The sequence below is a fragment of the Equus quagga genome, chromosome 15, assembly GCF_021613505.1.
Source record: "Equus quagga isolate Etosha38 chromosome 15, UCLA_HA_Equagga_1.0, whole genome shotgun sequence".
NCBI lineage: Eukaryota > Metazoa > Chordata > Mammalia > Perissodactyla > Equidae > Equus > Equus quagga.
Genome location: NC_060281.1, coordinates 27851522 through 27874115, shown reverse-complemented (window position 1 = coordinate 27874115; position 22594 = coordinate 27851522). Strand labels below are relative to the sequence as shown.

Here is a 22594-nt window from a genome sequence, read left to right as displayed (position 1 = left end):
ACACATCACACGTACCACACAGGACCTGGAGAAGGAGCCCAGGGAGGGGTGTCGCTGTGGGGGGGAAGGGGAGATGTGTGTCCCCCTTAGAAACAAGAGCCAATTCCTGCCCCTGCGTGGAAAGAACATGGTCCTCCTGGAGGGAGGCCAGCATTTAATTCCTTTACTACCACAGCGTGCCAGGGAGGGAGGCGCCCTCTGATAACCATCGGGGAGGTTTTGCAACCCCATGTGTGAAGGCTTCGGGCTTCGGGCTGAGGAGCTCCACCTCTTTGGGCTGGCCCTGCACGGCAGCTCCGAGGTGTACCCAGCATGGGCAGAGGGCTGTCTGGGCCAGAGATGAATCCAGCCACGCAATGAAGCCAGGGGGGTGCTCACAGGACCAGGACGCTGCGCACACATCTGGGGGGCCTTCTGCACCTTGTCCTGGGCTTTTGGGGCTGCCTCCTGGCGGAGCTCAAGTCCAGGAATCAGCTGCCTGAGCCACCCGTGGGTGTCCCAGCTGACCGGGGAGAGACAGCCACATTCCAGGCTCCAGGTTGGCAGGGAAGCTCGGCAGCAAGTTCCAACAGGAGGGCGGCCAAGCTCCGGCAGGCAAGCACTGAGAGGTGGTTCCTCCCCATCACGGAGGCCCCAGGCTGAGGAGATGGAAGAACAGGTGTTCAAGGGGGACCCAGACACCCCTCATTCCATTTCCTTCTCGGGCAGTGGATTCCTCTCCTTCTACCAGGCCGGGGCCGTGGACGCCCTTCGGGACCTGGCCCCCCGGATGCTAGAAACAGCGCATCGCTTTGCTGGGACATCAGCAGGTGCTGTGATTGCGGCCCTGGCCATCTGCGGGATTGAAATGGGTAAGGTCTTTGTTCTGGGTTCCCTGGGGAGCTTCTGGAGGGATTCCCCAAAGCGGAGCCTGAAGATCGCTTAGGCATGATTTTGGGAACAAAGCTAGGCCTTCTGGGTAGCAGCAAAGGAAGAGGTGGGTTGAGTGGGTTGGGGACAGCTGTGACATTTGAGATTGGGGTCTGCCAGGTCCCACTCTCTGACCCACTGGGTGAGCTTGGACCCAACTCTCCCTCTCCATCCACACTCTTGCCTGCGATGTCTTATCTCCCAGGGCCTGTGAGTGGGAAAGGCAGCATCTCCCTCCGACATCCTGGTCTGGCAAGTTACCCCATGACACAGTCATTCACTGGGGTGAAGTATTGCTCCTGCCCGGCCTTGTTTAACATGCAAATATCCTTGGGAAGGGCAACACTTCACATCTTTATCACCTTGGTGGGAACAGATTTGTCAGAGCAGCTTCCAGGTGGCTGGAAAGCCCTGGGGCTGGAGGGATGGACAGAGGGACAGAGTGGGAGACACTGGGAAGGGACATGGAAGATCTTCCTTCACACTCTGCCCTTCTTGTGCAGGAGCCCCAGAGAGAAGGGTGGGGCCACACCGCTGACCCAGGGGGCAGAAGCACCATCCCATCCAGAGGGAGAGGACACATTCCTAGCAGCCCCACACAGCAAGCCTAGACCTGGTGCTCGATCAGCCCAACATCCACACAGCCTGCCTTGGGTGTATTTATTCATTTACTGTGCTACTGTTCTGTGCCATCTCTGTTCCAGGCCCTGGGAAAAAATCTCTGCCCTCATGGAGCGGAAATCCTAGAGAGAGGAGACAGATAATTAACATTCAAGCGAGTAACCTTACAATGTCACGTCAGAGATGACAAGATCTATGAATAAATAAAGGAAAGGGTCAGAGAACAAAGTGGACACTATTCTGGAAAGGGTGGTCAGGGAAGCCCTTCTGGAGGAGATGACATTCAAGCAGAGACCTAAGTGATGTGAGAACAAGCCATTTGAAGATCAGGGAAAGAATGTTGCAGATGGAGGAGCAGCCAGGGAGACAGTGGGGCTGGGGAGTGCTGGGTGAGGAGGAGGAAGGTGGGGGATAAGGCTGGAGAGGCAGGCAGGATCCACATCACATGGGGCCTTACCGCTGGAGTAGCCAGCACCGATTTCACCCCAGGAAGATGCGGAGCGTGGACACGCTGTGAGGGAGACAGTGCGGGGAGGCGGCCAGGGGCATGCGCCCCAGCTGGACTGGAGCCCAGCTCTGCCATTTCACAGCGTGGACCTGGGGCAAATTATTGAACACTCTGTGCCTCAGTTTCTGCATCTGTAAAGTGGAGCTTCTACTACTACCTAGTTCCCAGGTTGCTAAAGGATCAACAGAGCTGGTGAGTGAACTGCTTATCACAGTGCCTGGCGCATGGCCAGTGCTTGGAACGTGTCCACTGCCTGGTTTGGGTTTTTAAGGAACCGCGACTGCTGGGCAGCGTGAGTTGGAGGGGGCAAGAGCAGAAAGAAGGGGACAAGTGGGAGAGTGTTGAACATCTGCACGAGGGATGAGCGTGGCAGGTGCTGAGCCAGGAGAAGCAGTTGGATTCAGGATATAGTTCGAAGGCAGAGCTAATGAGACTTGCTGACGGGCCAGCTGCAGCATGTGGGGAAGAGGGGCAAGTGGGGCGCCTTCCTGCCTGGGGACCTCTGTGCTGGATGGGAAGTCTTTGTCTTTGTCTTTGTTTTGAAGAATAACAGTAATCCCCTTTCACTGAGCACCTCTGTGTGCAAGGTAATTTTTTTCTAATATTTCACAAGCAATAGATTCTTTCTCACTGTACAAAGTTCAAATAATGCAAAAGTATATAGAGTTTTTTTTAAAGACTCCACTCACCCCTCTTGTCCCCTAACCCACTCTCCCTCGTGTAGCCACTGCTAAGGACTCTGCTTGGATCCTTCTAGATCTTTTTTCATGCACAGAGTCCTCTGTGAAGGTAGCAGTTAATGCTTCAGTCACACACTGGATGCTGGGGCAGGGGCTGAGCTTAGACCCACACTCCCTCGGGCTGGAGTAACAGAATTCCTGCCCTCGGAGACAGCCCACCCCTGGGATCCTCTCCCTGTCTGGGCATCACCCGCTCCACTGCACCCACTCTCCTCTTGTCTTTATTTCGACTTCTTAAAATACACCACCTGAGAGAGTCAGTGTTGTCTTCATCCTCTGGCACTCAAGGACTTTTCAGAATCAATTCAGTTCAATCAGTTCAATAAATACTGTCAAAAACTGGCTCAGCCAGGCTGTGACGGGCACGAACAGTAGTTGAGAGGAACTAAAACCAGGAGAGGGGAACCTGACTGCGGGTGTAACCAAGGACTGGACTGTGTGCTGCTCGTGACTCGGAGAGGAGTGCAGGGGAGGGTGAGGTGCACGTGGGCCTTGCTCGTCTCCCTCAGCAGCCTGTTTGTGAGATCAGCCACGTCACTCTGGTCCACGGCGTTCATTTTAACTGCCACATAGTTTGCTCTTAACTAGCACTTCCTTTATATCAGGCACTGTTCTAAGTTTTCGGCACATTAAACTCATTCAATCCTCACAACAACCCTCTGGGGTGAAAACTATTATCATCTCCATTTTACAGAGGAGGAAACTGAGTCACAGAAAGCTTAAATAACTTGCCTAAGGTCATACAAACAGCTCTTGGTACAGCTAAGATCTGAGCCCAGTCTGGCCAGAGTCTACACGCTCACCGCTGAAACCACTCTGCTTCTTGACAAAGCAGGGTCAGGAGGTGCGGATGCTGGTCGGAGAAATAATGGGGTCCAGGAAGCCTCTGTGAGCAGGTGGAATCTGCACACAGACCTGAGGGAGGTGAGGGAGTGAGCCACAAAAATAACTCCGGGGAGAGCATACTACCAAGAGGAACCAGTGACTTGTGTAATGTCCCGTCATCAGTTAGAAGCGAAAGACCCAGGACTCAGCCTCCTGACTTTCCTCAATGCTCTTTACCTCTTTCAGTAAATATTCCATTAAGCCTAGAGCCATTCTATTGACGGACATGGCCAAGTTTTTGTTGCTCTAAACAACACTGCTCTGAGCATCCCTGCTCGTGTCTCCCATGCCCGCGTGGCATGTTTCCCTAGGGCACGCATCACATTAACTTTACCAGACTCTGCTAAGTTCCTCTCAAGAGGTTGTACCAGTTTAACCACTAGCAGCATACATGAGTTCTAATTCCCTCACAATGTCATCAACCCTTGGTACTGTCAGACTTCAAAGTTTTAAGTCACTCTAATAAGTGTGAAATTATACCTCATTTTATTTTGCTTATTTAATCGGCGTATCCTGATTACAAGTGACGTTAAGCATCTCTAAGTATTTATTGACCACTTATTGTTTCCCCTTCTTGCCTGCCTGCTCATGACCTTTTCTTGTTTTTTTACCCTTATCTTTTTCTCTTTAACTTGTAGACGTTCTTTGTATAGTCTGCATACTCATCATTTGTTCCGTATAGACGTGGCTGATATCTTATTCCACTCCATGGCTTGCCTTTTTATTTTATGACGTCTTTTGTCGTTCAGAAAATTTCAATTTTAGTGCAGTCAAATGTATCAATCTTTTCCTCTTACAATTTGTGTTTTTCAACGTCTTTACTTTGTTACAATGATTTCTTCTCTATTTTCTTTCCAAAGTTTTAAAGTGTTGCTCTTTCATATTTAGGTTAATCCATCTGGAATTTGTTTTGTGGCTAGTTTGAGATAGAAATCTAAGTTTTCAGTTGCTTGCTATGTGATAACCAATTATCCCACGCCATTTGTAGGCAGCCCTTTCCACCCTTGCTTGAAACGCTGCCTCTGGCTTATTCGAGTTCCTGGATTCTGAAGACTCTGTGCCTGGAGTCTCTCTTCGCTTCCGTGGGGGAATGTGTCTATTTCCGCATCAAATCACATCGTCTTAATCACCATAGCCTTATAGTAAAGGGTGCATCACAGGTGGCAATTCTTCTCCTTCTCGTCCAATTTCTTCTTCAAACATTACCTCTGTTGCTCTTGACCCCTTTCTTCTCCATGTGAAAAGCTCTGTTGGGATTTTGATTGAAATGACATCTTCCCATTTATAAACATAGTCTGTCTCTGCATTTCTTCTGTCCTTTTTTTGTCCTACAATAAAGATTTGTGTGTCTTTTATTAGATTTATTAGTTTTTGTTGCTGTGGGGAATAGGATCTTTTTTCCTATGACATTTTCTAATCAAATCGATTATTGCTGATGGAAAGGGCTATTGATGGCTTTGCATGTTCATCTGGTTTTGAGCAACCTTGCGAACATTCCTAATGGTTCTAAAAGTTTGTTGGTGGATGATCTCACATTTTATGTGTTAATAATCACACTATCTGCATATAATCAGAAGTTTGTCTCTTTTTAAAAAAATCTTCAACATGTGGCCCCCTGGGCTCTCTCCTCCCGGCCCCCCCCCCCTCTCTTGTTCCCCACCCCCCCCCCCCCCCCCCGCCTTTTCTGTCCTGAGACGGTGTGTTTCCTTCCTGTGAAAGCTGAGGCAGCAGTGGGTCCTCCTTCGGCTGATGTGTGCTTAGTTCTGTGACAGGGTCAGTTTGGGGGCACGTGAATCTGTTTGTAAAAACACTTAACACAGTGCCTGGTTTTCACTAGCGATGAGGTAAAGTTCGTTCATTCATTCATTCACCGGAGAAGAGATGGTCTCCATGACGACCAGCGGGGGTTCAGAATTTCCAGTCTGGTCAGGAGGGGGAGTGGCAACTTGCCTCAAAGTTCTATTTGCCTCATTTTTTTTCTTATCAAAGAATGGGGATTTGGTGGACTTAAAACCCCATCCCCACTTAAGCTACTACTTGGTACCTTTCCCCCATAAAAACTGCATGCAATCCATCCATCCATCCATCCATCCATCCATTCATTTGACAAGTGTTTCTTGAGCATACATAGGCCCTGCAGGGGATACAGAGACATCATACAAAATGACACTGCCCTTGCCCTCAAGGACCTCATGGGCTGCTCAAACTCAAAGGTAGCCATCAAGTAGTTATCATACAAGAAAGTTCAAACTGCATGTTAGAAACTAAAACAGCACAGGCGTGCAGAGCGAGGGAGCAAACACGTCCAGTCGTGGAAGGCCTCATGGAAGTGGCAGTTGGGCTGGTGCTAGAAAAGTGTGTAGAAGTTTGACAGGTAGAGACGGGTTAGGCAGCAGCCTAGGCTCCTATCGAGGACGAGGCATGACAGCACGTCAGAGGCACGTGGTGGGAAAATGTGATGCCTCCAGAAGGTGGTGAATAGTGCAGGTGTCAGGGGTTGATGTGAGAGTGTCAGAGAGGCAGCTTTGGGCTCAGCAAGGGTTGTCCAAGAAGGGAAGGGCTGATCCCGAAGAAGGGAGCGTCTGCCCTCGGGTGACTGAGAGGACCTGCAAACCTGAGGTCTCCAGATTCCTGGGCCGAAACCCACAGTGAGAAGTGTTTTTTATATTGTGACCCAGTGTAAACGCAAATCTAAAAGGAAAGTTTCCTGATAGAACACTTACCATACTCTATGCCATGATTTTGATCTTCTCTTCTAGTCATTAAAAGACTCTTCACTAAATCAGTCTCAGCTGCACATGCAAACCCCCTGGGGAGCTTTAAACCCTCTGCTGCCCAGGCTTCTCCCAAACGAATTAAATCAGGATCTCTGGGCGCAGGACTCGAGCGCCCCTGTGTATTTAACTCCCAGGTGACCCCGGGGTGCAGCCGTGGTTGAGACAGTGCACTTAGGAAAACTGAGATGCATTATCTCCCGAAGATTCTAGGAGTGACTGAACAGGCAGTGGAAGTGGGCCAGGCATCTCATACAGAAACCTGTAAAATGCCCATCACAGTCCTGGAATAAAGAAAATTCTGTATCTGATCATGAATGGGGAATGCCTTTTTCCAGGGTAAAGACAAACAGTTTCCCTGCAGTGGCTTCAGGCCGTGTTAGTTTCCTCCGGCTGGGCCACAAATGAGGAAGCCTGACCTTGGTTAAGCGGCTGGTCTCTTCCTTCCCCTTAGCCCATCCCCACACGCAATCCATTTAACAGAGAAACCGGTGGAGACGCACAGCCCAGAGCCTCTCCTGGCTCTTTTCCCGCCACCCCTCCCTTTTTTTTTTTTAACTTTTCAAAATAGCTTTATTGAGATATAATTCACATAGCATACAATTCACCCATTTAAAGTGTGCAATTCAATGGTTTTTAGTATATTCACCAGGTTGCACATCCAACATCATAATTACAGAATATTTTAATTGTCCCCAAAAGAAACCCCATTCCCCTTGGCTGTCACCTCTCAATTCTTCCATTTCCCCAAGTGCCCGGCAGCCACTAATCTACTTTCTGTCTGCAGATGTGCCCATTCTGGACATTTAATATAGATAGAATCATATAATATGTGGTCTTCTGCATCTGGCCTCTTTCACTCAGCAGGATGTTTCCAGAGCTTGTCCATGCCGTATTGTGCATCAGCGCTTCCCTCCTTTTAATTCTTGAGTAATATTCCATTGTGTGGCTATAGTACGTTTTATTTATCCATTCATCAGGTGACGTACATTTGGGTTGTCTTTACTTTGGGCTATCATGAATAACCCTGCTATGAACATTCACATCCATTGAAAAAACTTTGTAATGGAAAAATTTCAAACATATTGGAGAGAATAATACAATGAGCCCCCAAGAACCCATCCTCTAACTTCAACAATTATCAGCATTCGCCAACTGGGCTTCGTCTATCTACCCCCCACTCTGCTTTGTTTTGTTTTGTTTTTTATATTTCTTATTTTGAAATAATTTTAAGTTCTCACAGAAGTTGCACGCAGCCTCCCCTGGCTGTGGTTTTGCCGGAGCGTCTCGGAGTGTGTACCTGCCTACAGACAAGGACCATGAGTCTGAGGGGAAGCCCAGGGGAGCAGGGCTGGTGGAGCTCCTCATAGCACAGGCTGGGGGCGGGCAGGCACCTGCTTCAGGGGCTGTTCCCCAGCTGGGCGAAGGGAGGGATGGGGGCACTGAGTTGACTTTTAGTTGAGCTTATCAAGTGACTTTGCTTTGTCCTTGAAAAGTAAGGATTTTCCAGTAGCTGTCATGTGGCCTTCTCAACGATGCCAACCCCAACCTTCCCCACAAACACCCAAACCACTGAATAAAATATCGAAAGGCTGGGATGAGGATTAGGCTGGGATTGGGAGCTCTTCGTCCATGTCCACGGTCATCTCATGTGTCACATCTCTGTGCCCTTGCTCAAGTCGTGCCCTCTCCCCATGATGCTGTCCCCTTTTTTCTCTCCCTATGTTGCATCTCCCCATCCCCCAAAGCCTACCTCAGACATCGCCTCCTTCGAGAGTCTCTTCTGACTCCCAGCAGGCACTCCATCCTCGGTGATCCCGCTGCCGGCTCTGGGAGAGCACACGCCTCAGAGACCAGAATCCTCAGGGGAAAGAACCCTTGACTGACAAGCAGGATCTCTGGATTCTGAGAATAAAAGTGTCCTACAGTCAGACTATGAGCCTACCTTGCCACACACATTATCCTCGCATGGTCTTTCTGAATGAGGTTTCGTAAGGAAGGAGGTACGGTTCCAACCAAAGCTGGTCTGACCCCAATGTCCAAAGTCTCTCCGCCCTTCCTTTCCCTCTGTTCCCGGGAATCCACTCAGCAGTGAGTGACCTTGGACGAGCCACCCTAAGCCTCAGCTCAACTACTGTACAGTGAGAGAGAATAATGCCTGCCTCCTCCCTCCACCCCCAGCAGGCTCTGGGAACCACAGGGGTCCCTATGAACGAGCTTTGCAAACTTGGATTGGTACTGTAGTTGCATTGGTCGGGGTAGCAGAGGCTTCGACAAGGCAGAAGAGCATTGCTCGCTCATGTGGCCTTTGCACTCCAGCCCCAGAAGGCTGGTGTCGTGGCTCCACAGAGTTAGGACCCAGGGTCCTTCCATCGTGTGGCTCATAGTCCAGGAGTGCTCCCCGCTATGACCGCATTCCAGCTAGTCAGAAAGGGGAAGGGGGAGGGCACGCCTCTTCCCTTTAAGGGCAGGCCTTGGAGGTGACACACATCATGCCGCCTTACATGCCATGGATCAGAACTTAATCACGTGGACACACCTGACTGCAAGGCAGGCTGGGAAATGTAGACTTTATTCTGATAAGCCATGTACCCAGCTAAAAATTGGAGGTTCAATTACTAAGGAATGGATACTGGGGGCAACTAGCAGTCTCTGCCACGATAACCACAATCGGAGATACGAGATGGTGGAGAGGCCCTGGCCCTCCCTGGGACCAAGACTATGACTCCACACCACAAGGTCAAGTCCATCTGTTGGCTAGGGAGGGGCTCAGCTCTGAACCTTCCTTAGGCTGCCCTCCCCGCAGCTGGGGGTGTGAGCGCCTCAGTCTGCTGAGGGGCCCGTGCAGGGCGCCGTGGCACTCACTGCGTCCCCTACCTAGAATGACCTTCTATTCTCTGCTCTAGAGATCTCACCTCTTCCAACACCCTCCTGTTTCACACCACTCGATCTCTTCCCATGATCTCTCGATTATGCAGAGAATCTGTCCGCCCATTCCAGCACTTGCTGGTGGACTGTCTTAATTGTTTCAGACGTTGTATCTCATTTCATTGACTAGATTGGTTGAGCAATCTGAGATCTTACGGGTTCCAATGGCTCCCACAAACTGCTCATCAAATAGAAGCTGCTTGAAAATCCCTGACGATTGCTGGCCGTTGGCAGGCACGACACTCAGCGTGTCTTTGCAAGTTCTATTTTGAGGTTTACCTGGCTCTTAGATAATTTTCTGGAGTCCAGGTAATGACTTATAATACTAGAATGTCATAGAAGAAAGGTCAGCACGTCCGACTCCTTTGTTTTACAGATAATTGTATTTAGACTTTGGGAGAGGAGGTGACTAATTGGAGGGAGGTGGACCTCACTTAGGCCAGTGGTTTCCAAACTGTGCTCCAAGGAAGCCCAGTGATGTCTGGGGTTTGGGGGGTAGAGACAGGGGAGCAGGGAAAGGACACACACTGAAGCCCTGGGGCCTCCCCCAGCTTCAACAAGTACAGCCCTGCTATTGTGCGTCTTATACATGGGGGCTCTTTCGAAAATTTCATTTAAAAAAAGTGTTCCAGTGATCTTTTTTTAAGTTTGAAAGCCAAGGTTTGAGCCTAACCCCGCAATGTGCAGACAAAGAAGTTGAGGACCAGATTCTGCCTGAATTACATTAACGAATTAGACAACTCATCCATTCATTCATTCTAGGTCCTTGGGATCCAGCAGTGAACAAAATAACTGTCTGCCCGCATGGAGTTGACATCCTTTCGGTGAAACCAAGCCATAAATGACATAAATACAGCCCTGTGGCACAAATGGGCTTGTGTTCTCAGAAAGGAAGGCAGCTGCCCTTCTGGACAGGAAAGGGGCTTCAAAAGGACCTTGCAAAGCATGAGAGGGCAAGGGAGCAGTGAGGGCTTCCAACCCACAAACATGGGCACAGCAGGACCCAGAACAACTCCTCCCGTGGAGACAGAGGACACTACAGGTGTTTTGGTCTGCCTCCCACACCTGGTCCGCTGCTGCCTCGGGCAGTTCCTGCCATTCCAGTGACCAAAGACTTCCTGGGGCCCTGAGCCAAAGGCAGCTGAAGTTATTATCATTGGCATGTGGCTCATGTGTGTACCGGGCAGCGGGCCCACTGGGGCCTCAGGGGCCAGGACTGGGAGGACAAGACTATCTCTGTGAGCACCCTGGCTCTGGTCATTCTTTTCCTTGGTCACCCGTGTGCCTGTCTTTGTCACTCAGTCGAGGAACCAGTAACCCCAGGGTTGGTGGAGGACACAGTTCCCAGGAAGGAGGACTGAGCTGGAGTCCCAGCTGTGGGTCCTTGGCCATCCAGTGACCGCCTCGCCCTCGGTTGTCCCGTCTGTAACTTGGGGGTACAACCACATCCCTTGGACTTTATGGTGAGGAACAAAAGGCATCATGGATGTGTTCCTGGCATGGTGCCTGGCAAACATTAGTCACAGCGTGAGTCTGTGATAATGCACGTTGAATGAATGGATGAATAAGTGGAAAGAAAATTATGTTGAAATAGAAGAACATAGGTAAAGTGATATTTTTCAAACTTAACTGAAGAATATCTTAGGGAACTTATTAAACTTATTAAAACAAAGATTACTGGACTCCAGCCTGGTCCAGTTGGGCTCGTCTGCATGAAGACTTGGTTTTCTATGGGAATTCTGTGTGGCCCGGGCAGTGGAAGGACCCGTCTGAGCTGGTTTGACTTGGCCCTGGCCAGGCACCTCAGGGTTCTCAACAGCTGGGGGCCAATTTTCATGCTAATTACCCTGTAAGTGGTGTCAGTTCAAGCTCTAAACCACACATAACGCAGGCAGGTGTGGGACGTGGAGCTTTTCTGGGAGAACTTTGTGTCTTTTCGCCCAGAGCCCTGGACAGGGACAAGCCACTGGCACCTCTCACGGTCCAGCAGTTGTTGGAGGGTCCTCGCTGTAAGCAGGGGTCTCTGCCCCTCACACAGCCCAGGACCACAGGCCCTGTCCCTGCCAGTTTCTGGTGTGATAACCACATCGTCAGCTTTCTCTCTCACGGCGCTGACTTTCAGTTCCTTCTTCATTTCTTTCTTGTGAGTTCAACCATGTCTCACAATTTAGTTTTATTTTATATCAGGCTTTTTGTTGTTACTGTTGTTCCTGAAGCCGGAGAAGTTCCTTTTTAGCTCAGTCCATTATACTGCTGGAGCTGGAAGTCTCTCCAGAGTTCTTTAAGACATGAATAAGAACCTCTATTTTTTCCTGTGGCAGGTGTTCTGTGTGTGTATGTGCGTGTGTGTGTGTGTGTTGCCCAGACGTAACCTAGAATTCAGTCCTGGCTCCTGGGAACTTTCAGAATTAAAATGTCTTCATCAAAAATCCTTCCCAGAGTTATTTATCTGCCTGAGATGGCAGTGTTTTCTGTAAAAAGGCACTCTGCCCTGCTTCACATTTTAGCGGCACGCTAACAATGGTTGTTTATCAAGCACGTAGAATGTGCCAGGAACTGTGCTCAAGGCTTTGCACAAATCACTTGCTTTACTCCTCTCGCAACCCTGTCAAGTAGATACTGTATTTATTCCCATTGATACCCAACAGGGGAGCAGGTCTTTAGAGTGATTAGATGACTTGCCCAAGCTTACACAGCAGAGCCAAGCCTGGGATCTCTCTTAATTTCTGTGTTCGACATCCTCTCTAATCATGGTTTCAGAAGTTATTTTACAAGCAACACGGCAACTTTTCTGCCAAACTCCATGGGCCAGGCAATCATTTGCACGTTGGTTAAGAAAGTGAGACCAAATGACATGATATACACAAAAAGGACGTTTTATAAAATGCTACAGAAATGACATCACTGTGTGGCGGTGGTTGTAGCTCCCACTACCATGTTGGAACCAGTGTCTTGAGTTACTCAAAGTAACTTGTGTTTTATGTGTTTTAACCTCTCCGACTAAAGGGATAAAGATTTATTTTCTCCAAACAACCCTTTGGACTCTTAAGGAGAGCAGAACTGAGCGGAAAATTGGGTTAAACTCTGAATGTGTTGGTCACACAGTAGGAACATCTGGTTCTTTGGAAAGCAGCTCACGCAGGTGACACACCTGGATCCATCCCCCCCAGGTGTTCACTGAGCCCCTGCTGAGCGGCAGGCACTGTGTGTCTGACAGCCTTGGTCCATCTGTGTTTCTTTTATTTTAATAATAATAAACTTGTTATTCTGGAATATCGTTAGATTTACAGAAAAGTTGCTGAGACCGTCCAGATAGTTCCATACATCCCTCACCCAGTTTCCCCTAATGTTATCATCTTACATAACCACGGTACATTTGTCAACATGAAGACATCAACGTTGGTATATTATTATTAACTATAGATATCACCAGTTTTTCTACTCATGTCCTTTTTCTGTCCCGGGATCCAATCCAGGATCTCCCATCGTTTGTAAACCAGCTCACTTAGAGAGTGTTAAAATAGTGTTGTTTTCTTTGCTTCTCTTTGGGATGAAGTTCAGTACAGACAGTGGAGCCGCATTTCCAGTGCTACAGGGAAAACAGGCGAGCAAACGATCAACTGCCCTCCAGACTGGTTTGACTCCCATTTGAGTTAGGCGTTGACCCGTCAGTCCTGAGGGTAACCCAACTCTGTCCTCATGACAGAATCTCCTCCTCAGCCCCAGCTCAGGGGCTCGTGTCCACCGATGTAGGGGCAAGAATTAGGGGCAGGCCTGACAGAGAGAATGGCTCCGTGGTTTGCCCCATCACAACCCCAGGTCTGGCTGAGTCACTGAAGAATTCCACCTTCCTGCCCATCAGTTGGAAAGATTCCTACCCACCCATTAGAGAAGATACTTTGATCTCCTTCAGTTCATTCATTCATTCATTTATTACCATTCATTATTAACCCATTCAGCAAACATTTATTAAATCCCTACAGCATGTCAGGTACTGAATTAAGTACTGGGGGTATAATGGGGAACAAAACAGAAGTAGTCCCTGCTGATGGAACATTAAATTGTGCATTTATTCATTCTTGAATACCCCCTAAGTGTTCGACACTGAGCAATAACAGGGGAGAAGGGTGTTCTGGGCACAGGTTCTGTGCTCGAGGAATGCAGCTAGCCAGAGAGACAGGACAGGCCACCCAAGACAGCCTGAGAGAAACAGTGCAGACAGTAGGGGGACAGGGAGCTAACAGCAGGGGTAATGAGGGAAGGCTTTACAGAAGAGGTCCCGATCTAAAGCTGGGCTTTGGGGTGAGGTCTGCATAGATGGTAAAAAAGAAAGAAAGAAAGAAAGAAAAGTGTGTGTAGTTGGGAGAAAAGTAAGACTGTGCACTTTGTGTTTCCCGATGACAGAAGAGACTGAGCTGGCCTGAGAAGGGGGTTTGGGGGTGGGGGTAGAGGAGCACATGCTTGAAGAGGTGATTTGGGTTCTATTGCTCTAAAGAGAGTCTTCCTGTCTCCCAGGGACGTCTGAGCCCTTGGGATGTGTGCCTAAACTAGCTCCTAGGAAGGCAGATCCCGAGAGCCTCCGTGGGACCACCCCCTCGCCTCACGTGGGAAACGGAGGCTCTGAGAGATGAAGGGCCTGTCCCTGCAGCGGGCAGCGAGCTGTGGTAGAAAGAAGTAAGCTGCTGGTTGAGCCTCCGTTTCCTCACCTGTAAAGAAGAGATAACCATAGTACCTACCTCAAAGAAGTGTCATGGGGGCCGGCCCGGTGGTGCAGTGGTTAAGTTCGCACGTTCGGCTTCAGCGGCCTGGGGTTTGCCAGTTCGCATCCCGGGTGTGGCCATGGCACCACTTGGCAAGCCATGCTGTGGCAGGCGTCCCACATATAAAGTGGAGGAAGATAGGCATGGGTGCCAGCTCAGGGCCAGTCTTCCTCAGCAAAAGCAAGAGGATTGGCAGCAGATGTTAGCTCAGGGCTAATCTTCCTCAAAAAAAAAAAAAAAAAAGGAAGTGTCGTGAAGGTTCACTGAGGCAATGAGTCCTCAGAGTCTGGCACAGTACCTGGCACCAAGGAGGTACCAAAAAATGGTACCTAAGTAAGAGCGGTAAACAGTGGGGTGGGACTAGAACACTGTGGCTTCATAAGAACTTCAAAACTCGTGTAACATAGATGGAGAGGGATGTGGTTAACAGACCCAACCAACTGAAGTCTCAGACAGCTGGGGCAGTGAATAGCTCCAGTCGGCAGAAATGAACTTCAGTTATCATGGTTTTGCAAGAGGGAGGCATGGTCATTCCTCTGCAGTGATGCCTTAATTTGGGCAAATCTCAAATGAGGAGATGCTCTGAGAAGGCCTTTTCTCTGCATAGCAGAGGGTCACCTGGAAGTCCCCTGACCACACACACACACATGCACATGCACACCAAAAGACAACTCTTAAGACCCAAAAGTGGGGCTGGCCCCATGGCTGAGTGGTTAAGTTCGCACGCTCCAATTTGCTGGCCTGGGGTTTCACTGGTTCAGATCCTGGGAGGGAACACGGCACCGCTCATCAGGCCACGCTGAGGCGGCGTCCCACATAACACAACCAGAGGCACTCACAACTAGAATCTACAACTATGTATTGAGGGGCTTTGGGGAGGAGAAGGAAAAACAAAAAAAGGAATATTGACAATAGATGTTAGCTCAGGTGCCAATCTTTGAGAAAAAAAAAAAAAAGACTAGAAAGTGACTAGTTCACAGCTCTCGCATTACCCCAGTGTCCCCTCAGAAGGACAGGAAGAGTCTGTGGGGTACGACAGGCCACAGCCTGGAAGCAGGGCCAGTGTTAGTTTCTACCTTGGTGTAGAATCCCAAAGAGACTTCTGGGTCCACCAAAGCAAAGAGTCAGAGAGAAAAGAGCAGGGGCAATGGCCCTGAGAATATTGTGAAGTTCCAGAGAACTTTCTAGACACATTCCCGCCCTGCCTGTTTCATCTCGGGTGATCAGCAGATCCTTTAATGGAAGGTTGGCGAGATCGTGCCTGGCTTTTGAAGGAGAGACATCCAGGGGCAGGGCGAGGGCCCAGGCCCTGGGAAAGAGCCTTACGGACCCTCGATAGCAATCCAGGTGGTCTACCAGTGGGAGGTGCTGATGTTTCCATGGCAACCTGATAGAAGCCGATCTGAACTTTTAAAGTCAATTCTTCAGTAAACTCTTAGGGTTAGAAAAAGGTCTGTGTGGAAGATTGTTATTATCCATAAGAAAGTATTGGTTTTTGGGTTTTGTTTTCTTAAGTGCTTACTGGGTCAGAGCTGTTTTGCTTTTGGCTAAAGCTTATAATGCATTCAGAATAGAGTAGAGAAATGAGAGTTTTCTCATACATTCTAGTTCCGGTTTCTGCTATCATACACTGTGTGACTTATGCATCCTTCACCCATTTCTCCAGCCAGCCAGCTCTTCAGCCATATTTACTGAGCTTAACTTCTATCCTGGGCTGGATTTTTTACCTGTAAAATGAGAGAATTACTCTGGCTTAGCATTTTTGACCTAGGCTGCTAGAATCTTAGGAATTTCTGGGTAGTGCTTTCAGGGGGCTTCCTTCCTAGGGTGGGGTGGGGAGATTGGACGAGGCCTGAGACCACACTTGGCTTCAACCCAGAGCAGACCTATTCTTAGCTGTTTTATACGTTGGGCTTCCACTTGAGATTTCTCTTGAACAAAGGCTCCCAGAGTGAAAACTCGCTGCCCAGAGGGTCTCTACGGAGAGAGCCTAGTGGCGACACTGCAGTTTTAAGCCAAGTTGTCTTGCAGTAATGCCCCTGCAGTGCCGGGTAAAGAAATAAAATGGTGAACAAACCAGGGTCATCGCCCCTCAGGGACTCGCTGTCACTGTGAGGATAAACTGAGATTATAAGTGTGAAAACCTGCTTGGGTAAACGACTATTGTTAAGATAAGAATAATTATTATTATCATAGTGGAGTCAGGCAGTCAGATATACCCGCAGGGAAACGCAGCCCATAATTCAGCCTACAATTAGGGACCAGGAAGGAGCAGCAGACTCCCAGGTGCTCCACACAGGGACTCCGAGAATTGCCCGGGCTTTCCTGGGAACGCAGCTCTGCTTGCCGGCGCCTCCCCAGGGGCTGCTGCTTCCTCGGAGCCCACAGAGCCGGGGGCTGGGGGAGCAGAGCCGGCGGCGGGAAGCGCCTCGCGGTGATTGGCTGAGCCCGAGGTCGTTGCTAGGCTACCAGTCCACGGGAGACTGGGGCCGCGTAGTCCCATCCTCCACGGCAGATCCACCCCCAACAGCAGACCTAATTCGGGCACCCTGTGAACGGGGTGTCCAGCAGTTTAAACTGTCAGCTGCCAAGTGCCCATCTTTCTAGGATTTTTCGCTTAGCAAGAGGTCGTGTGGAGGAGGGGAAGAGAAGCCTTCTGCTTTTATTCTCTGGGTCACCTTGAGTAACTGCATCTCTCCCCAGACCTCCTTTGATTTCTGGGTTCATTGATGTATTCATTATGCATGCATTCATGTTTATTAAGTGCCTACCATGTCTCAGGCACTATATCAGGTGCTAGGGACAAAGGGATGAACAAGACAGAGGCCATCCTTGCCCTCATGAAGGGGGGAAACGTTAGGCACTTAAGCAAATAACTAAGATGAACACAAATCTAATTATCTCTTCCTTCCCCTTCAATGATTTTTCTAAGTCTCCTTTTTTCCCTACTAAATCTGTCGGGTCCCTCAAGTTGACAGTGGAGGGAGTGCTGCCGCCAACCGTGCCCAGACAACATTACACCCAACTCATCCCCTTACCGTGCTCTGAAACCAGGGTACACCCTCTCATCTCCACAGGGCTTTTACTTTTGCATCCACACAGGCGCTTGAGCGCACCTCAATAAAGATGTGGGGCAGGGACCATTGTCCCCTATTCAGATGAGAAAGCTGAGAGTCAAACATCAAGAAGACTTGTCCATGGTCACATGGGGAGTTACTGGCATAACCGATATTGAGCACTTACTATGTGCTGGCACTTTAAAAACTATCTGCCTCATGACATCCCAGTAAGGTAGATTAGCATCCCCATTTTACAGGTGGCAAAATGGAGGCTGGAAGAAGTTATTTGACCTACCAGTGATGACCCAGATGGTATATGGTGAAGCTGAGTTTTGAAACAAATCTCCTGGCTTCAAAGCCTGAGTTCTTTCCAAAAAATGGATCTTGTCACAAAAAAAGAGTAAAAGAGTCTCTGAGTGGCTGAAATTTGGAGTGGCTTCCAAATGCCCTTCAAAATCTCCCTGTCCCAGGATCTTAGTTATTCATTTTCCTACTGAAGTTCTTAGCAAAACAGACTCATAAAACCTGGTGAATTGGCCACACTTAAGATATAGTTAATTCTGTTATCTATCCTTCTGGAATGATCTTGCCTTCGAGCTATTATTGGGTAATTAAGTTAAGCATCTCTTCCCTGTGAACATCTCCCTCGCTTGCTTTTCCTCCCTGTCAGGTTTTTATTTTCCTTTGTTCATACACTGATCAAACATTGAGCACCCACCAAGTGTCAGCGCAAGGCTTTGTGGGCGTAGGTGAGTATGGCCCATCCCTGCCCTTGAGGAGTTCCCAGCCTATACCAAAGGTTTCTGAAGGGCCTTCTATGGGCAAAGCCCAGCGGTAGGCCATAGAGAGGGGAGGACCACAAAGACCTGCCTTCAGAGAACCTCCTGCTGGGCTGGGGAGACAGACAGCACTTAGAAAATACAAAGGTGTGAAAGGAAGTAGGAGGGAGCAGAAGTGGATGTGGCAAGTGTGGGCAGGGGTGGGAGCAGCCAACCTTGAGTTTCCTGGGGTGCTGCTTTTAAATCCCCTCTTGCTGTGGTCTGTGGGGGACACTGTGTCTCAGAGCCCCACAGCCAGCAGCTTGGAAGGAGGCTTTTAAACAGGAGAAGGTGCTGGAAAGTATAGAGATGCATAAAGAAGCAAGCTAAATTTATCCCTCCTCGCAGCATTCAGCAACCGCTATGCTGAACACTTGAGTTTCTACCAATGGAGACTTGTTTAAACGGATCAGTTGCTTCTCCCTCAGCTGGGAAAAGAGGGAGACAGAGAGAGAGAGAGACAGTTAGAGACTCTGAAGACAGAGACACACACACAGAGACCTGAAGAGAAGCAAGGGGAGGCAGAGAGAAAGGCATCCTTTGGGATGCAGCCCCAGTGAGCAGCAGGCAAGAACATTAAATGGGCTCCTGAGTAGGAGAAATCAGACAATCTCATGCCTGCTCCCTCCCTGCCTACATGATTCTGGCCAGAACATCGCTAATTTCCAGATAGGACCATTTTCAGATGTAAGTATATTGGAGATGTCTATATTATTTCTATTATCTTGGCCACTGCTTGGCCACTAGGTCCCTGTCACCCACCACCACCCCTGATTAGCTGAGAGTTGACTGTAAATGGATAAATACAAAAGCTATGATTAAAATGAACATTACAGGACTAAACGTGCATGTCTTTGACCCAGCATTCTCACCTCTAGGAATTTATTCTAAGGAAAATAATTAAGGAGACAGGCAAAGAATTTATCAGGCGTTTATTCATTGCAGTGTTATTTAGAAAAGGAAGGAAACAAACTAAATAGCCAACCCCTACTGGGGACCTGCTCAAGAAATATTGGTCCAACCTTACAATAGCTTTCCATGCTGCTTGTAAATTGGGTTACACACAGATACATATCGATGTAGAAAGACGTGATTTATCAGGTGAAAAATGCAAGTTACAAAATAGTGTATATAGTATGACCCCATGTAAGTACTCTTATAAGTAAGAATAAAAACGAAAGATCTGGTCTAGGACAACATAAACCAAATGTTAATTTCTGGGTGGAGGGATTTCAGGACATTTTATTTTATTTATTTATTTTTTTTGCTTATCTGTATTTTTTTAAATGATTTTTTCCACAATGAGCATGTATTTCTTGTACAACGAGAACAGATTTCTTTCCATGGGTCCCAGCCAGCGCCCCCTGCTGGGAATCCAGGAGTGGATGGGCCAGCTGAACCAGGTGCCCCTGACTCTGAGGCATTGTGGGAAAGGCCACCAACCCTTGCAAGGCCACTTCAAGCTGCTCATTAAGAATTCCAAAAACAGCGTGTCCCCGCCCTGGTTCGACTCTCCATCCCGACTGGTCTTGTGGGCGAGAACTCAGTGACCCAACACCTTGGTATCCAAATGCTCAGTTGCTGTATAACCTACTGGTGGGTTGGCCACCACCCTCCCTCGAGGGAAAGCACTGTTTGTACAAGTCGGCACATGGTAAAGCTAACCTCGGCCAAACTGCAGGGCCTGCCAACCTCCCAGGAGCGTCCTCCCCTGTAAGGGGGTGACAGCTAAGAGACTCTGTGGCTCAGGTCAGTCCCTACCATACACATGCAGCTGCGATGCTGAATGTTGGCGAGAAAAGGCTGTCACCATGGCAACCCAGGCTCACTCAGCCTCTGGGATCGGTCCAACACCCAGGGAGAGAAGGTGGGGTTTGAAGTCAGAACAAACACTGGCTGGCTGTCTGACCTCAGGCAAGACATTTAGCTTTTCTCTGCCTCAGTTTCTACATCTGTAAAATGATGCTGAGTCTCCTTATCCTGTCAACCTCCAGGATTAAAGAGGAATAATCTGTGAACCGTAAAACACAAGAGGAGTAGGGTGTCCCTAGCTTTGGTTTGTCCCCAAATTTCTGTATGTCTCTTTGGGCACATCCCTTAACCTCTGTGCCTCAGCTGCTCTGTTTATAAATAAGAAAGTAATGTCCCCTGTGATAACTTCCCAGGTGTATTGTCAGGCGCCTGTGAGAATCCCAGAATCTCATAGTTGGAAGAAATCTTAGCCCTTACCACCATGCAGGAATCTCTTTAATAAATTCTCTGAGGTCCTTGTTCCCCCCTCTGCTTGATTACCTCCAGTGGCAGAGAGCTCAGGACTGCACAACTTCAAGTAGCCATTGCTATGTGACACTAATTATAAGAAAATTCTTCTGTATAGGATGTCTTACAATTAAATATGTGTTTCAAAATATTAGTAATCCTTTTCAGAGCTATTTCTGCTCCTGATTTTCCCAGAAGGCTTGCACTGGGCAGAAATGAGCAGCCATCAGCAAGAAGCAGGTACAGGCCCAGATCAGGAAGTTTGTGGTTTAGTTTGGTGGAAGGAGCATAGGGGTCACAGACTCTAGGTTAAAATCCCACTTCCTCCGCTTACTAGATGGTTGATCTGGGGCAAGTTATGCTACCTCTCTGAGCCTCAGGTTCCTGATCGGTAAAATTAGGACAGAAATACCTACGTCATAGTGTTGCTATGAGAACCCAGCATGATGGCGCTTCTCATTCAGCTTACAACCCTAACTTCCCCGGGGGGACTCTGAGTTCTGGGGAGGGGGTTACACCTTGCTCTGCCACCCGGGACAACACATCCTCTCTCCGAGCCCCATCCGGCACTGTAAGCCCTTACATGGCATGGCTGTGCTCCTCTCAGAAGGAGGGAGGAAGCCATCTCCGCCACCTGGGGACACCCCCAGCCCAGCCTGGGGTCCATATTTCAGGGCCCTCTCCCTCTCAGGCCCGTAGCGGGGGCCATAAAGGGAAGGCAATGCAATGGTTTCAAGACAAAGTTCACCCCTCCCTGTAAGTCACCTGCTTCAAGGCCAGCACCCCTCCCTGCCCACAGATTCAGTGGGCACCAAGCAAGTGGCCCAGGGTGTCACTTGGGGAGGGCCCTCAACTGTACCGGCACTTCAATAGGACTCTCACACAGGGCAAAAAGCCTCTAGACCCCCAATAATGTAGTCTGGCGGTGGACTTCCAGGCTCGGGGACAGGAAGTTGGGGAAAGCTATTTTGGGGTAGGAAAGTGCTCCTTTGCCCTCAATACGAAAGGAGTCGGGACACCTGGTCTAGTTCTACCACTGACTCGCTGTGGGCTCTCTGGAGCCAGTGGCTTAATCCTTCCGTGCCTTGCTTTCCTCATGTGCGAAATGACAGGTTTATTCCTGAGAGAGACCAGTCCTGCTTCAGAATTCCGGGTTTTCCCATTCGTCGGATGCAGGATGAGATGGCAAAATCGCCGTGGACCTCTGTTGGTCATGAGCCACTCACCACTGGCTCCACTCTGCTTCCTCCACAGATGAGTACCTCCGAGTCCTCAATGTAGGTGTGGCCGAGGTGAAGAAATCCTTCCTGGGGCCCCTGTCCCCATCCTGCAAGATGGTGCCGATGATGAGGCAGTTTCTGTACCAGGTCCTGCCTGAGGACTCCTACAAGGCCACCACAGGGAAGCTCCACGTGACCCTCACCCGCCTCACAGATGGGGAGAGTGTCGTGGTTTCAGAGTTCACGTCTAAAGAAGAACTCATCGAGGCAAGGAGGGAGGCGGGGCCAGGGAGTGGGGCCGAGGAAGAAGTTGGAGGGCTGGTCCTGCTTCTCTTGACAGGCTCCTGGACTGGTCCATCAGTCTGCCTCACTTCCTTCCTTCTATCTTCCGCTTCCCTGGTACTTCCCTCCCTTCACCCTCCTGGCATCTGTCTGCATGAGGCACACTGTGAGAGGAGACGGACACAGGGAAGCCCTCAATGAATCAGACTTGGTCACCATCCCCGAGACTTCAACACCCAGAGTCCCCAGGGGCTCAGCCCCTCCTTTTGCCTCTGCCCTGCCCTCAGTGCCGATCCTGCAGTTTCTCAGAGGCCCGAGTGTGACCAACAGAGGTCCCATGTCTTCTTTAGCGCCTCCCAGCCTGGGTTGCAGTGTGTCCCCCCCTGAATTACTCCCAGTTGGTGGGAACAGCACCCGTTTCTGTCTCCCTCTTCTAGTGGCCCTTGTTGAAAATATGGGATTATCAGTAAATGGGTTATCACATAGGAAAGAGTACTCTGACAGTGCGCTGCACGAAACTCCTTAATGTGAATTTTAGTTATGAATTATTATTGCTGGAGAGCACTGTGGATATGCCCAATTTTCTTTCAGGACAAAGGGGTTAGGCTGCATGACCCTCCATCTGATATTCCACTCCCCTCCCATCCCCCAAATACAGGGCTCCTACCACCCCATCCGCATATCCCCACACTGGCCTGGCTGTGATCCTCGGGTGACGATGAGTAGACAGTGGGCATGGATACCTCCTCCACCCACCTCATGTCCCTTGGGTTTGTCAGCACCCAGCTCTTCGAGACTCTTATTTCCCCATCCCTGTCCCACCACCTCCCA

General features: G+C 49.3%; 1 protein-coding gene across 1 annotated transcript in view; it reads left to right on the top strand.

Moving 5' to 3' along the window:
* Nucleotides 1-289: 289 nt before the first annotated feature.
* PNPLA1 (patatin like phospholipase domain containing 1) overlaps nt 290-22594 on the top strand; it is a 41016-nt gene continuing 18711 nt past the window's right edge. Inside the window, 2 exon segments of the mRNA XM_046640362.1 lie at nt 290-851; nt 21516-21748. Coding sequence (XP_046496318.1) covers nt 647-851; nt 21516-21748 — 438 coding nt within the window. The 5' untranslated portion in view covers nt 290-646.